The 16,558-nt window shown below is 54.4% G+C and overlaps 1 protein-coding gene and 1 long non-coding RNA gene across 5 annotated transcripts; one reads left to right on the top strand and one right to left on the bottom strand.

Annotated features, from left to right (window-relative positions):
• Positions 1-1,514: 1,514 nt before the first annotated feature.
• LOC123522454 lies at positions 1,515-7,761 on the bottom strand. The gene is made up of 2 exons (XR_006680727.1): positions 7,675-7,761; positions 1,515-6,835 (listed from the first exon to the last, which is right to left on the bottom strand). It is a non-coding gene; the product is annotated as an uncharacterized LOC123522454 (long non-coding RNA).
• A 1,934-nt stretch (positions 7,762-9,695) lies between these two features.
• ALKBH2 (alkB homolog 2, alpha-ketoglutarate dependent dioxygenase) lies at positions 9,696-15,548 on the top strand. 4 transcript variants are annotated; one of them, XM_004709643.2, is made up of 4 exons: positions 9,696-9,724; positions 10,778-11,223; positions 14,142-14,340; positions 15,218-15,548. In XM_004709643.2, exons 2-4 carry the CDS (start codon positions 10,923-10,925, stop codon positions 15,522-15,524), a joined length of 807 nt encoding a protein of 268 aa, XP_004709700.1. In that variant the 5' UTR covers positions 9,696-9,724; positions 10,778-10,922; the 3' UTR covers positions 15,525-15,548. The 4 variants fall into 4 exon arrangements, with proteins under 4 accessions (XP_004709700.1, XP_045152810.1, XP_045152811.1 ...); XM_045296875.1 differs by lacking the exon at positions 9,696-9,724 and adding an exon at positions 9,762-9,808; XM_045296876.1 differs by lacking the exon at positions 9,696-9,724 and adding an exon at positions 9,847-9,948.
• The last annotated feature ends 1,010 nt before the right edge of the window (positions 15,549-16,558 follow it).

Raw genomic sequence — 16,558 nt, 5'->3', positions numbered from 1 at the left:
GGGGTGGGGGCTTGGCTGGGGGCGGGCCTCGTGCGCGGGTGCAGGGGAGGCTTCTGGCCCTGGGGTGGGATTTGGAGTGGTCGTGGTTGTGCAGGGCGTGGAGAAGGGCTGCCTTCCTTCTGCTGATGTCCTCGTACAGTCGATACATTCGTTCATCCCACCTCTGTGTTTGGGGCAAGTCTCCCCACCGCTCAGCTTGTCGAAGACAAAGCCAGCCGTACCCGGTGGGCTTGTCGCCGCGGTAAAATGAGCCTCATGATCCTTATTCTCATCTAACTTTCGCAGCCCGTTTCTGTTGGCTGACGTTGGGCTGATAACTGCTGGGTCGCCCGGTTCAAACTCGCCAGCAGCTTCATGGGCCAGAGGTGAGGCTGTCTGCTTCCACAAAGAGCTGTCCTGCTGCCGTGGAGTGGGTCAGACTTGTGGCGACCCTGTAGAACTGGGTACAACTGCCCCTGTGTGTTTCCAACGCCTCAGCTGCTGGTTTTTCCAACTGCTGACCTTGCTGTGTAACAAGAGCCACAAGGACTTCTCCCAACGGTTTACAGCCTCAGAAACCCTACATAGGCTCCTTTGGAAGCCCGATAGCAGTGGTTCTCAACCTGGGGGCCAAATGACCCTTTCACGGGGGTCGCCCGATTCACAAATGAGTGATGAAGTAGCAATGAAAAGAATTCCTTGGTTGGGTCACCGCATTAGGAAGGTTGAGAACCACTGTCCTATATGGAGATTGTACAGCTGACAAGACGAAGGCTGCTAGTGGCAAACGTTTTGCACCAAATCACTTCTGTGGCCTAAATGTTAGGGATTGTGGGGAGACTGTGAGATCACTGGAGGTTAAACCTCAAAGTATTCATCTTCCAATGGACCACTGACCCTCCCAGTAGACCTGACATGCTCCTGTCTGCCCTTCCCCCCACCACATTCAAACTCCCAATGTGTCCTCTTGGTTCTAGAGCAAAAATTAGAGCTCAGTTCCATCCAGGTTCTGCCCCTTCTCTAGCTACATTCCCAGCTGGTCTACTCTTTCCCACAGGCCTGCACAGTCCCTGGTTCAAACCCTCCCGAGGCTTCTACGTAAGCTTACAACAGCCCCCTCCCCCCAATGCCCCAATGCCTAGACTGTGGTCACTGCTCCCGCTTTCTGACAGAGTTCAACTCCATGCCTCTCTGCACATCTACTGGACACACCCAGCTTGTCCCCCAGACGGCCTTTATACCCTTACACATACTGTCCCCTGGCTGCAAAGCTTCCCGCCTTAGTTGGGGAACCCTTCCGCAGAGTGGCCGTCTCCTTCATGACCTGAAATGATCTGGCTTCTTTGCTTCCTTGTTTATTATCTTTCTCTTCCTCCAAAGTATAACCTCTCAGGGCAGAGACTTGGTTCTTTCCCCTAGGCACTCTTGTGTCCCAGGGCTTAAGACCAAGATGATTGGTAAGGAGCCGGGGAGGGAAAGAGAAAGAGAAACTCCTTATAACTGGAGGCTGAGAGAATGAAAAACTGACCGCAGGCTATCTAAGAGACACTTTTTTATTGGCATCAGGAGGCTTACAGACTGGGGTGGCAGTGCTACTTCCAGTGGTGGCTGCCTGGACAGGAAAGGACCTCCTTTTATAATACCAGGTCCTGTGGTGGATTACTGGAATTATTTGTACTATGACATTAACTCAAAAACCAAGGGCTTAAACAGAAACAAAATATTTTGAAATACATGGCAACATATGTATAAATATGCTTGATACAACTGATATATGGTTTAAGAGCTGTAAGAATCCCCAATAAAATGATTTATAAATAACCCCACCCAAAAAAATGTTGAGTTGATTTCGATTCATCCTCGACCTTGCTCTTAGCAGCCCAAGTCGTAACCCACAGGAACTCCGTGACATTAGGAACCCGCTGTGACGGGGGGTGGGAAGGAGGACGCAGTCCCTAGGCCCCTGGCTGGCCTCCATCCTAGGAGCAGCCTCCAGGTGAGGCCAGAGGACACACTGGGAATGCCTGCCTCACTGAAGTGTGGCCATTTTGGAGTATGAGCTAGTTGTCCCTACATCTGCCCCAGTGCCCAACAATGGCCCTTACAGTCTTACCGCCATTCTTCCGCATGATCCCTCAGGCCTGGGCATTGAGGGACGTGCCTCTGGCCACCACAACAGCAAATAAAATCCAACAAAATACCACTCCTAGGGTCCAGGAGTCCCAACATGGACTAAAACACACGAGGTATGCTGTGCGGAGGGTGAAGGGTTAAGCCAAGCAGAGAAAGTGGTGTGAGGGTGCACCGGTCCTGTCCGGCCTGCAGATCAGCTGGCCTGGGCACTGCTGTTGGCAGAGAGAGGACAATGGGATTTCCCCACATCAGCAAACACTGCGACCCAGCTGGTGACCAGATGCCAGGAAAACCGGGCGGAAAGACAGAGAAGTGAGAGGCACTCTTATGGGCATCCAGCAGAAGACAGGCTGTGGTGGAGAGGTGCGCAGACTGACCCAGCCTCAGGCAGTCCCCCAGGCTCGCCATCAGAGAGGCACAGTCCCTGTGGGGCCTCTTGGACAGGGAGGCCAGCGTCATCCAATTCCAGAGCTACAGTGCTCCACTCGCTTAAAACTGGGGAGCCTGCGGGGACTGTCTCCCCACTGGGATGTCACCCGCAAGCGTGAGTGGGGAGTTGGGTGTAACTATCAGGACACCTGCAACCCTAGCTCTAGCCCTTTTCCCCAAGTGACTGGACGAATAACGTAGCTACTAAGGACAGCTCTGCCACATCCATTGTCGCAGGGGGAGGGGGGAAGGTGTTTGTGGGGGAGGACAACAGTTCCCCCCGGCTCGGTCAGCAGGTGGTTGGTGGTGGTCTTGGGCAGAGAGGGCATCCGTTGGCTCTCCTAGATACTTGAGGGCCCGTGGCCTTCCGTGGTCCTGGGCTTAGCAATGGGCGGGCAGGCATGCCCTTAGGACTCCTTGAGGTATCACCCGGCCTCTAGGGGGCAGGCAGCTGGCCCCCCGCTGCAGGGAGGCTGGCACGTCACATTGCTCTCTTCAGGACTCTGTGCGTCCAGTCTATGAGTCCGCCTGTGCAGGGGGACTGTAGGGGATGAGGGTGTGCCAGGCTGTGCCCATACTGTCAGTCCAGCCCCGTACCTCATGTCTGGTGAATAGGGTCCCTGGTTGCTGTCAGCATCTGTTGGGGTGCCGTAGGTAGCACACAGCTGGGAGAAGCCATGGATTAGGAAACACTGGGTCACTTGCTTGCCTGCAGCAGGCTACCACACTGACCAGTGCCCCGGGGGTCTTTTTTTAGCCTCATCCACCCCCATTCCATTCAACAATCCTTGCAACCTTTCCCAGGCTTCCCTGGCCTCTCGTGCCTGGGCCTCCCTGGCCCAGGTTTCTCTGGCTGTGCTAAGGTATCAAATGCAGAGGCCTGTAGCCATTCCAGGACTGCTCCCAGAGTCCCCCCGACCCCTAGCCCATATCTGAGGCTCTAGGGTTTCCGGATCACCTGGCTGGCTCGCCAACGTTTGGGCTCACATCCCAGAGAGGGAGACCCCTGAGACATAGAGACTGAGAGAAGAATCTAAGAGACGTTCCTTCAACCGCATCGGATGGCTTACAGAGTCAGTAAGCAGTACTGATGGCCGCCTAGGCAGGAAAGGATCCCCGACAGGGGTAACTGTGTGGGCTCTTTTTAGTTTTTTTGGTGGCTCCTATGAGAATGGGGGCTTTTATATATATCTACACCACTCAGGGAATGGGTTATTGGAATTATTTGTACTATGAAGTTAGGATTTTGAAATAAAATTAATAAAATTAAATTTAAAAAGATAAAAAATTAAAAAAAGAAGTTAGCTTTTTGAAACTCACTGTTGAGTTCTTTGTGATCAGGGGGGCGGGGGGAGGTTGAAGCATTCGCCATGCACCTGGCTGTCCTCTGGCCCGGCTACAGGTGGGGAAGGTATCTGGGTGAGCCAGAGGGCACACTGGGAAAGCCTGATTAACTGGATGTGACCATCTGGGAGCATTAGCTAGCGTCCCTACAAGTGGCCATCTAAGGAGCAACTACTGGGTCCCTCACCAGCTGGAAGAAGGAAGATCGAGGCCTGGACACAGTTGCATTCGTCTGATGGACTAAGGGACCATGTGGGCCTCGGCCTCCACCACCCTGAGACCAGAAGAACGAGATGGTGCCTGGCCACCACCACCACCAGCTCTGAAAGGGATCCCATTAGAAGTTCCTGGATAGAGTGGGAGAAAAACGTGGGGCAGAAGTCGAAATCCCCAATGCGTGACAATGCCCCTTGCACTGAGGGGAACCTGGATCACCCCGGGGTGGGTGTTAACACAAAAGGAGACAGGACGCGACCAGGAAACAATCGGCATCCAGGTTTGGGTGAGGCCATGCCTCTCTGGGTTGGCTACTGGGAGCTGACCTGTTGGGTCTTATGGCCCGTGTCTGCCTGCCCAGCACCCTAACTGAACCTGGCCGGTCAGTCCCCCCACATCATCTACTCTTGGTGGGGAGGATGCCCTTTGGGGAGGCCCACTGTCCAGGTCGGGTGGACATACAGACACTGACCTCATAAGAGCCACCTCCCACCCTTTGGGCTCTTCTCAGCACCTGGGACACCTCACTGTACCAGGGCCTACTCAGTCCCCAGACAGAACTGGCCACATTAGCGGGACACTGATTTTTGCCAGTGAGCATCTCTCCTGGCCCCTGCAGAGGTGGCAGAGGGACTTCAGGAAGCCTTGTGCATACTTTCCCCAACATGGTTTTCGTTCTGTGCACTTGAAGCTCTGGCTCCCTCCTCCGTGTGCTGTGTCCACACCTTGAGCTTCTATGGCTCACCCGGGCTTCGATGCCAGGTTCCAAAGATGCGGTTCAGCTTCACGCCACCCTGTGCCTACTTTGCCTTTGGCCCAACCTGAGGCTCAAGAAGGCTCTGCGCTTTTCTCTCCTGTCTCTCAACTTCAAAGACAACCTGACGCAACTATTTGGAAGGGCACTTTCTTGAGCAAGCTGTGTCTACTCCTAGCCCAGGGGAGTAAGCAGCTACTGGAGGTACCTGGCTGTCTCTAGTAAGATTGCCACTCCCACGCAACTCCCTTGGCTGGTCCTGGTCCCCGAGTTGTCCCTACCCCTAGATAGCCTGGCAGGCTACCTTACCGACATCCAGGGAGTCCATTCCAGCCGTTTGTCACGGCAGCTCCAACAGTCTTTTCGGGCTCCGTGGACCCTGTATAGCTGCCTGGGCCTGTATCCCAGACAGTTAGGAGAGGCTGAGGCAGCCCAAAAAATCCAGTGGACAAATCCTATCTTGGTTCAGCCCCAGGACTCTGGCTCAGAGAAGGCTGTGCTGAAGTATGGCAAAGAGAGCTAGCGCGGGAATGGGCTGGCCAGGGAGGAGGAAGATCCTGCACTGGGGGCAAGGCAGGCAGCTCAGAGAAGGGGCCTCGGTGGCACAAGATCGGGGCCTAACATGGAGGCCCCCGAGTATCAATGGAGTCCTCTCTTCCTTTGGGCCCCAGCCTGGGCCTCTGGAGAGAATTCTCCAATCCAGGAACTCAGAGGGCAATCCAATCCATCAAGCCACCTGAGACGGATTGTCTGAAACTGTGCCCCAAACGCAATGCCATCACCAACTCCTACAGCTCCGCCCAGGGATTCCCACAGGAAACAGAGGAGGAGGGGGCCTGCCACAGCTCAGCCCCAGCCTATAAAGAGTGAACAGAAAAGGCCATCGGTCTAGCTCTTCGGCTCCAGTGACAACTCAGAGGACCAAACGGGATGTCAGGGTTCCACACGCAATCTCAAGGCAGAACCCAAGATCAGGGCAGGGCTGACATCTTAAGGCCCCCGAGGCACAAGATTCTACTGCTGTGGCGCAAGTCACCCCCTACTGAACAACTGGACCAGAGAAGAGAGCAGTACATCTGAGAATCAACCTGGAGTTGGGCTTTCAGACTCAGGCCATTGGACACTACAGTCACAAGTAGCCTTCCAGAAAGTCCCAGCGGCCTGCTGCAGACACTACTCCTGCCCCAGGCGCCTCCGGCACTCAGCCACAGCATAAAGCACGGCGGAAGAAACAAGAGTCTGGGGTTCTGATGGAATCTGGGATGGGCCACTCACATTCCACGGCTTGTCCAGTACCTGGGCACACAGAACCCCCCCATTCCCACCTTCTCCCCAATCTCTACCTCTCCCTGCAGCTCCAAATAAAAGGTCACAGCTGTCCAACCCACAGTTGTTCATACTCACGGCCACACAGCCTCACTCCCTGCCCCACCCCCACCCTGTGGGTGCAGCTGGTGCATTTGAGAGGGAGACTAAAGTTAGCAGCCCGCCACTGAAACCACGGGTTGGGGGGGCAGGGCTTTCCAGTTCCAATAATTCTCCCCAGCTGTGTGCATTTGTGTTTTGTTGAAATCTCTCAACATTGCCAGGAAAATCGCACACTGGCACACCCACACAAATGTAATTACAAAGCCAGTGCTGTCAGCAGCCGCCACCACAACCTAAGCCAGTTTTTTCTAGCTTGAATGGTGGGTTCTGGTCTTCTAAACCAGTTTCCCTAAGTGATCGCTGGAGCGGATGGAACCATAGCAACGATGGTCCGCCCGTCCCTCAGTGGCTGCAAAAGCAGATACCCACACTTTATCCTGGATTATGGGCTATAGTACATCGAGGGTCCTGCAGCTGTATGACTGAAGGCAGTAGCAGACCCATCTTCGGTTCACAAAGTTTACTCCGCCCATCTTCTCGCCGGGTTAAGTGAAGTCAGCTCACCGAAGCTGGCGCCTGGCCAGTTATCCACACCAACCGGATTCATCATGTCTACAAAATTTATAGATGACCCAGAAACATAAATACTGTGGAATTTCCTTTGTGTTCCCCCTCTCCCCCCATCTTTTGCTCCCCTTTCCTGGCCTGATCCCTCAGCAAAAGCAGTGGGTGGGGCACCAGAGCCGTTTAACTCTCTCTTCCCCAGACTCTGTTGTAGATAGTGGGTCTGTATTAAACCTAAGTTTCCCTTCCTTTCTGTGATAGCGGCGCGCGTGGCTTCCTCACCTTTTAAGTTGGCTAATTCTCCGGCTTTAGATAAAGGGCAGGTCTAACCTTTATGCGGGTATCCTCCACCCCTTTCACCTCATTTCGATTTCCTGTTCCGTACAAACCTCACCCCCTCAATAAATTTACTAATTAAAGGTCTCACTCTGTCTCTTGTCTCTGAAAGACCTTACAGTACAAACATTTTCATTGTCAGAGAGGCACTGAGTAAATGTTTTGGGGTTTTTTTGGGTGTGTGTGTGTGTGAAAAGGTAGTGACCGCCAATTAAGTTTGGCACCCTATGTATCCAAACCATGAAATTAAAATAACACCAGCAGTGAGACCTTTGCAGAATTGCCCCTACTTTCCTAACTCAGTTCTTGGCCAAAGTCCAGTCTATTGAATCCTAAGGACATGGTATCTTGGAGGCGCCATGGGTCACCCCAGTGTCCTCCATCCCCCGCGCTCCTGACCTCTCTAGGGCTGGGCCCAGGGGTCCTCTCTGGGTCCATTGCAGACAAACCCCACATTTGGTTCCTCTGGGGACGCAGAGCACACACACTGAACTCAAGGACGAGAGAGCTGTGCATCAGCTCGATAAACGCAGCCTGGTCGAGCCGCTTACCAGAGCCTAGGAGCCTCAGGAGCTGCGACCGCCCGAGTTCCCGTTACAAATATTCCGTTACAACCTCCAACCTGGAACGCCAGGTGGCTCAGCTCCGCGGCTCACTGTACCCGCCCCCCACAAGGCCCGCCCCTGCGATGTGCCGACCAACCAGAGCCACGGGCCTGGAGACGACCCCCGCCCACTTCCGGGAGGGGCAAGCGCTTCTTCCTGCACGGCCTCGCTCCCTTGCGTCCTCTCTGGCCGTAGAGAGCATTGCAGGGGTGCAGTGGTGGAAAAGCGCAGGCGCCTCCTAGCCACGCCCACCCCTCTTCAGGCCCCTCCCACCGAGTCCCTACCCAGCAGCTCCACCAAGATGAGACCACTTCCCCTCAAAACCGGAAGATCAAAAAAAGATTTAAAAAAAAATACTAAAACAAAACACCCCCCCACCCCCCAGAAGATCAGCCCTTTTTGGCATAGTCAGTAAAACAAGTAAACATCTTGCCGGTATCCTCCGCTCTCAGCCAAGATCCATCTGACATCAGCAACGATATCCCTTGTTCTCTTGTCTTCCTGTGAATCTAGTCCTCTATAGCAGTTGGTTACCTTTATTTTATTTTTGATGCTACAGGGTTTTCAGCGGCTCTTTTTGAAATTAGCTTGTCAGGCCTTTCTTCGCAGGCCTCTCTCTGGGTAGACTTGAACCTCTTACTTTATGGCGAGCAGTTGAATGTGCTAACCCCACAACCCAAAACCATCCTCCGCCCCCACAGTCATTTTGGAGAACAGTTGGGCAGCTCCTTGACTTCTTTACAGTCAAATGTACACTGACTGTCGTATTGCCACATGTGAAAGGGAAACAATCTACATTCACACACAAAAAAGGCACACAGGTGTGTGCAAGGACTCGATTTCGTTCGTTAACAGCGTTTTCTTCATTTTGTCGCTGTTACTGAGAATATATGCAGCAAATCATACACGAATTCCACGTTTTCTACCTGGGCAGTTCACTCTAGAGCAGCGGTTCTCAACCTGTGGTGGTCGAACGACCCTTTCACAGGGATCGCCCAATTCAGAACAGTAGGAGAATTACAGTGATGAAGTAGCAACGAATATAATTTTATGGCTGGGGGGGTGACCACCACTTGAGGAACTGTATTAAAGGGTTGCAACATTAGGAAGGTAGAGAACTACTGCTCTAGAGTTAAGAGAACTTGAAATGGCTATACATTTCCCCCTTTCTGTTCAGGATTCTTCTGTGGAGTCTTTGATCAAAACGTCCAGTCATGGTAGGTGGGCACCATCCAATTCTTCTGGTCTCATAGCCTCTTCCCTCCCCCATCCTGACTCTCCTTCCTCTGAGTCTCCAGGTAAACAGAGACCAGCTGTCGTGCCTTCAGTGGCCACTTACAAGTTTTTAAGATCCCAGGCACTATGCATTGAATTAGGAGGTAGAATACAATCACTAATGCTGTTCTGAGACCAATTAACTGGAGTATCTCATGCAACCGTGATCCTAAACCTCCAAACGGCTGAACCGAACCGTATGACGCGCTTGCTTATACACAAGCCAATTCAGCAGCTACTGGTACAAAACCCCAACATGGATACATCTCAAAAGCATGATGTCACAGGAAAGAAACCAGGCCCAGATGTCTTTGATAAGAAAAAGCAAAGCAGAGGGACGTATCATAGGTTTTGAAGTCCTCAAACATTTCACAAGGAAGACGATTCAAACCCAGAGTGCTTAAGTGACCTGCGGGGAGCCCACACAGCTGGAGCCAAGGAGATAGAAACGGGAGCCACGGGTCTGACAGCTGAGCTCCCGCTGCCACACCGAAATCGTCCCCAGCGCAGAGGGACAACAGTTCACCAGACCTTCCGGCGTTGCCCAGCAGAGGCGGTTAAAAAGGACGGAAATGCCTGCGATGCTGCAGAGAGCCAGCAGGTGGCGCCAAGAGACCGCCTCGTTTTGGAAACGTCGGCGCGTTTCCGGCGTGCGTGCCGACGCCTGCCGGAAGCGGCGGCGCCTTCGGAGGCGGGTGCTCGCGGGATTCCCAGTGCCACGGTGAGACCTGACAGAGAACCCAGCGCGCCACCCCCGGGCGTGCACCCCACGCACTTGCTACAGTTCTGACTTTCAGATTTCGGCGTGGGTGATTAATTAAGACCTTCACGGTCCTGATTATATCCGTTTAAGTATTGCCACCCTCGCCCTGGGGCGGTACAGCGTCCGCCTGCGAACCTCGGGAATCAGCAGTTCGAACTCGCCAGCCGCCCCACAGGAGACAGGCGAGGCTTTTTACTTCTGTAATGATTTACAGTCTCAAAACCCCTGGGGGGCAGGTCTACCCTGGCTCGCCATGAGTCAGAATTGACTTGCTGGCACACTGCGTTTGAGTTTGAAGAAGCGCCGGTAGCACAGTGGTTAAGCGCTCGACTGCTACAGGAAAAGTGGAGGGTAGACCCTCCCAGTCGCTTGGAAGGAGAACCATGTGGCCGTCTGCTTTCATAGAGATCCCTAAATCGTTTGCTGCCATCAGGTCGATGCCGACTCATCTAGGGCAAAGGAGAACTGCCCCGTGGGTTTCAGAGACTGAATCTTTGCAGACGTAGAAAGCCTCATCTGTCTCCCGTGGATCGGCTGATGGGTTCGAACTGCTGACCTTGCAGTTAGCGGAAACCCAGTGAGCCGGTTCGTAGAACCTGCCCTGCAGAGCCACTGAGTTGGAATCAACTCTAAGCATTGGGTTCAGGTTTTCTAAACTTTATTATAGTGGTCCCCCTTCTAAGTGGGTTGGACAGGGAGTAGGGATGAGAACCAGGAGCTAGCTGCCAGGCTTTCTTGGGTGACTTTGGGCAAAGCCTGTCAGCTTGATGGCGTCAGTATCCCTAAGTGGGGCTTTGGGCTGGAGGGTAATTTCCACCTTGACTGTGGCCTGTGAAGTCCCTTGCCAGCTCCTTAAGCGGTCAGGTGCTTGGGGGCAGGGTGTAGGCTGGACGGTTGTTGCTAGCACCTGCTGATCTGATGCATAGTCCTACCTGGGAGTCTCACCCACCGATGGGGTGGGACAATCCCAAGGATTCTTTCCAGCTGTAACCACCTCTGCTTCCCTTGCAGGCTGGGGTTTGAAGCTTCAAAGTGGAAACTTAAAAACAGCGAAGAGGAGACCACTTTGCAGAACAGATTTCCCACCCCTGAGCCTAGGTGCAACCTCTCCCTGGCTCTCAGCCACGTGCCAAATCCTTCCCTTAGCGGAGACAGGATGGACAGATTCCTGGTGAAGCAGGCTCTCGGGGGCCGTTTGGGAAAGGGCCAGGAGAGGAGCTTGGAGGAAGAACAAGATCCAGGTGAAGAGGCCGCTCTGCTAGGAAGAGAGGCGGGGGGCTCAAGGAAGAGGCTCAGGAGAGACTCTGAAGAGGAAAGAGACCCCGCAGAGGAGGGAGGCCTCCGCTGGCAGCACATTCGGGCTGAGGGCCTAGACTGTGACTACACCATCCTGTTTGACAGAGCAGAGGCGGGGGAGCTATTCCAGCAGTTGGAGAAGGAAGTAGACTATTTTACAGGTAAGCGAGGGCTGTGTGTGTGGTGCGTGCGTTTCAAAGGTAGTGTCACGGGCGTGGCGACTAACCAAAGGAACCAGCGGTGCCTTCGAAGAAAGACCTGGCAAACTGGGTCCAGAAGCTCCGTTTGGGGAGAGCAGGTCGGCTCTGCAACACCTGGGGGGGGGGGGGTGTCTCACCGTGTTCTTGCTTCCTGGGCAGAGGAACGGCACCAGCTGAAGATCACAGCAGCCATGGACCAGGGTCCCAGTTACCCCAGCCTACGTGTAACTACGGTCATAGTGTAACACTAGGGCTGTGCTGGGCATAACTAGTATAACGTCAGATCAGCTCCAGCTCTGATACCGCGGGGCACAACTGGCCCTGTGCATTTTCCCAGCCTTGGTAACCTTTTTTATTTTTTCCTTCTTCACAGCTTGGTATCATTGTTTAATAAAGTTTCTATGATTTTGTAGCAATACATTTAAAAAAATATCTTTTATTGGGGGCTCATACAACTCATCATAATCCATATATATATCCATTATGTCAAGCACATTTGCACATTGTTGCCCTCATCATTCTCAAAATATTTGCTTTCTACTTGAGCCCTTGGTATCAGCTCCTCATTTTTCCCCTCCCTCCCCATTCCCCTTGATAATTTATAAATTAGTATTATTTTGTCATATCTTATACTGTCCCATGTCTCCCTTCACCCACTTTTCTGTTGTCCATTCCCCAGGGAGGGGGTTATATGTAGATCATTGTGATCGGTTCTCTTTCTTCCATGGAGTGGCTGGTGGGTTCGAACTGCTTATTTTGTGGTTAGCAGCCCAACTTGTAACCCACTAGGCCACCAGGGCTCTTGACCTGCAGGCTGGCCAACATTCAATTTCCACTTTCTGTTAAGAACCAAGATGCTGGTGTTTATCGGATGCTCCCAGGGGATTCTCCTGTGCCTCAGGATGGAGACCCGCTGCTCTGGTGAGAGACAATCTCGCAGCAAGGTGGTCCCTCACCAGCCCCTGGGAGAGAAGGGGGCTGCTGTTTGGCACTCAGAGTGCTGGGTCCTGCCCCTCAGTCTCGCTGTCTAAAAGCCTGGGTTCCCAAACCTGACCGGCCATTGGAATCACCAGGGGCGCTGATGAAAACACCCATCCCTGGGCCCCTCCCCCTAGAGATCCTGATTGTTCAGGTGACACATGGAGCCCTGGGATCTGCATAGGCACCAGATCTCCGGCTGATTCCAGTGACCAGGCACGTTTGGGAATGTAAAGAGCTTCCTGGTGCTGCTGCTGTCATTGGACTGGTCAGGAGCCCACACATTGACCCACAGCGTCAACCTGGGATGGCCCCACAGGGCACATGGCGAGCCGCCCACCCTGCTGATAGCCGGAGTGCTGTGAGCCCATCGTTCATGGACCACAGCCCTGCCGCCTGCCCCCGCCCTCTGCCTGCTATTGCTGTTCATTGCCATCTAGCGAGTCTGACTCGTAGGGATCCCAGGGCTGTGGCCTTCCAGTGGACAGGTGGACAGGCCTGTCTCCTGGAGCCCACCTCTCAGGGGCCGGTAGAGCACCTCACTGTCTGTGCCACCTGAGGGTGTGGCCACTGGGCTCCTGGTGTTGCAGCGGGAGCATTTGACAGCTAACTTAAATGTCACCAGTTGGGAGCCACAAGTAGCCCCGTGGAAGAGGTGGCAGCTGGCTTCCAGAAGGAAGCACAGTCCCGGGCACCCTGCGGGGACAGCTCTTTGCCCTGCAGGGTCGCTCTGAGTCAGAACTGACTGGACAGTGCAAAGCCTCTTTATTTTCCCAGCCTGCTCTCTGGAGGGCAGCGGTTGCAGTGCGTCAGACCTGGACAGTCTTTCTCTAAGTGTAGGACCCGCTGTCCTTACGTGAAGATGTACGCAATCCATACTGACTTTTGAGTAGGCAGCCCTGGGAGTGCGGTGGTTATGTGCTGGGCTGCTAACTGCCAGGTCAGCAGTTCAAAACCACCAGCTGCTGCTACAAGGGAGAGAACTGTGGCTTTCTAGCCCTGTAAAGAATTCCAGGCTGGAAAACCCACAGAGGCAGAGGTCGCTGTGAGTTGACCTTGATTCAATGGCCATGTTTGTCTGATACCTGGTTTGAGCCCTGGTGGTGCTGTTGGGGTGAGCTACACAGTAAGGTGGGCAGTTCAAGTCTACCAGGGGATCTACGGGAGAAAAGTGACTCTTTCTACTCTTGTAAAGACTGATGGTCTCAGAAACCCTAGCCAGGGTGGCTGAAGTCGTTCTGGATTCGACGGGCAGGGGCATTTGGGATTCCCACCTTGCTTGCGCGCGCACACACAGAGTATTCTTTTGCCAGACAAGCCCCCGCGCCTGGAAGCACCCTGTTCCAAGTTATTGTCTTCCCGTGTTGCTGTCTTGTCTCGATTTCTTATCACTTGGAAAGTTCATTGAAGGTAGGCACAGTGCCTTGAAGGGCCAGGAATGGATGCAGCTTCGATGGTTTATTCCTGGTTAGCGGGGGGCCTCCTGAGCCTGCCTTCTTCCTGCCTTCTACCTGTATTCCCCAGTTCTGATCAAGAGTGTGGGGCTGGGAATTTTATAGACTCCAGCAGACAGTTACAGGAAACGAGCAGGGTGAGATGTGCGTGTTATGCGGGCGACGACAGGTGACCAAGGCCGAAATTCACCTCTGGAAACGTCTCACGCTGGGCAGGGTAGACACATGGGTGCTCTATGCCAGAGCGGCTTTACACCATCCTTTCTGCGTGTTCTATATGTGGGAACATTGTGTGTGTCTGCTGTTTTATTTACATGGGTGCGTTTTGTCTAAAACAAAACAAACACCCCCCCCTCGCCAAGTACAGTAACCCGTTAGCGAGCACATGTTTGGGGTGCTTGCTGACTGGGTTACATAGTGTGGCACTGACTGCTGTTGTTTGAACAGGGGCGCTGGCCAGGGTGCAGGTGTTTGGAAAGTGGTACCAGGTGCCGAGGAAGCAGGCAGCCTATGGCGACGCAGGGATGACCTACTCCTTTTCCGGCCTGACGCTCTCCCCGAAGCCCTGGACTCCCGTCCTGGAGCGCGTGCGGGATCGTGTTTCTCGGGTGACTGGACAGACCTTCAACTTCGTGCTGGTCAACAGGTGACACCTTGAGTATCGGTACAGACCCTCTGTCTTACACATGGGGCGACCTCCTTGAGGACTGCATGTGGCTGCCGGTCACCCCGTGTCAGTGGAACTGTGCTGTGTGGGCCTGGCTGCCATCAGGACAGAGGCCGGCGGCCTGTGGCCCCGGGCGGGTTGGACCCAGCTGTAGCACTAGCTGTAGCACTCGGGGGGCGATGGCACCCACAGCGCAGGGAGGGGTGGGACTGATGTGCAGACTCAGGAAGTTTCACTGGGGTCTTGAAGGGAGTGAGCAGGCCAGGCCAGTGAGGGGTCCAGGGTGTCAGGCAGGTGACTCCGGAGCAGTGCTGCTGGCATTTGGGGCTGGATCGTTCCAGGCTGTGGAGTGGGCCTGTGCCTTGGATCCTACTGAGGGGCCTCGCGGAGTCAGGGCCACCAGCGATGTCTCACCATTTTCCTGCGTCTCCTTGGCGGTGTGGCCCCGTGTAGAGAGCCCGCTTCTGGGGCCAGCGGCCAGGGAGGGTTTCCTGAAGCAGTGGTCTGGTTGCCAGGTGGAGGGTGAGCCAGCTCCAGGATCACCTGAGAGAGCAGACAGCTGGGTGCAGGGGCAGGAGGGAGGGATCAGACTGTGTCAGCGTGCCTTCTGTGAGTAGCAACCAGATCAGGAAAGCCCTAAGGCCCGTTTTCAGCTTCTGGTGTTTAAGGAAGATACCGACGACAAGACAGCAAGGTGACATGCTGCAGGCTTGGCCCCGCTGTGGAACTCTCCGGAGACTTCCAGCGCTTGCTCACAGCACTGTGTCACCCTCTGGGAGTCAACCAACAGGGGAGCCCAAGCAGTTCAGAAGACAGCTGCTGTCTTTCACAGCCTGCCCTCTCGGTGTCCCCGCAGGTACGCAGATGGCCGAGACCACATCGGCGAGCACCGGGATGACGAGCGGGAACTGGCGCCCGGGAGCCCCATCGCCTCCGTGTCCTTCGGGGCCTGCAGGGACTTCATCTTCCGGCATAAGGACTCTCGAGGGCGGAGCCCTGCTCGGCAGGTGGACGTGGTCAGGCTTCCTCTGGCCCACGGGAGTTTGCTGGTGATGAACCCCCCAACCAACACCCACTGGTATCACAGCCTCCCCACCCGCAAGAGGGTTCTGGCTGCACGGATCAACTTGACCTTCAGACACATCCTGCCTCCGGCAAAGTAAAGGCACCAGCCACTCTGAAGACGGCTCCGATTTCCCTGCTGCCGTCCTTCATCACCTGGGCGCATGTGGGAGGGGGAGAGCCAACCGTGCAGGATCCCCACCAGCGGATGAGGGTACCAAACTAGTCAACGACGAAAGAGTGACCGTGGTTTGTTTTGTCTTCCCCTAGCAAAACGGTGCTTTTATTGCTGTAGTACATGGCGGGTTCAGGCCCTTTGGCAAACAGCAATATCAACCATGTGATGGCATCGACTACTAGTTTAAACGTAGGTTTCCGCCCAGAGACGCCAACGTGGTGAACTGTGTAACTTGAAGCAGTAACTGGGTGATTCATTCGGCTGCTGTTGGGTTCCCCACAACTTCCCTGATGAGGGCGCCGCTTCCAGTTTTGGTACAGACATCATTCCCACCCCCAACCTTGGCTCCACCGCCTTGAATTGGGTCGATTCTGACTCAGAGCCACCCTTTGGCCAGTCTCCTGACTTCAGAGGGTTGCCCTGCTGGCCTGGGTCTCTGCATCAAATTTGGGGCTGAGCTCAAGGTCAGGACTGGGCCTTCATCATTCACCCCACCTGCCTGGGGGTGGGGGTGGGACAGGTTCACTTCCACATCAAAGGCAGGGCTGGCCATGGCTGAAGGAACAGCTGGTGGTTCAAGACCGCACACTGGGGCGGGGGCTTCTCCCACCTTCGGCTGACAGCCAGGCATGTATGTCAGTCACCCTGAAGGGTCTGGGCAGCTTCACACCCCCGCCCCCAGGCAGCCAGAAGGTCGTGGGAGGGGAGGCTAGCTCCCAGCCTTGTCTGTGGAGTCTGCATGCATTTGGTGTTCGTTTTTATCTTAAGGTTAAAAACCTAGCTATACCCTAGGCAATCCCATGCTCACTGCCTGAGAGTCCATTCTTACTTGAAGCCATGGGGTGGAGCTGCCCCAGGGTTCCCCAGGCTGCCCCTCCCACCTTCGCAGAGTGGTGGCGGGGTCTCCCAGAAGTGCAGGTAGTACTGTGTAATCTATCCGGATCCCTTTGGCCTTCC

Source organism: Echinops telfairi, unplaced genomic scaffold, assembly GCF_000313985.2.
Source record: "Echinops telfairi isolate 266 unplaced genomic scaffold, ASM31398v2 ScPeMD7_7412;HRSCAF=8450, whole genome shotgun sequence".
NCBI classification, from domain to species: domain Eukaryota; kingdom Metazoa; phylum Chordata; class Mammalia; order Afrosoricida; family Tenrecidae; genus Echinops; species Echinops telfairi.
This window is presented reverse-complemented; position numbering and strand designations above follow the sequence as displayed.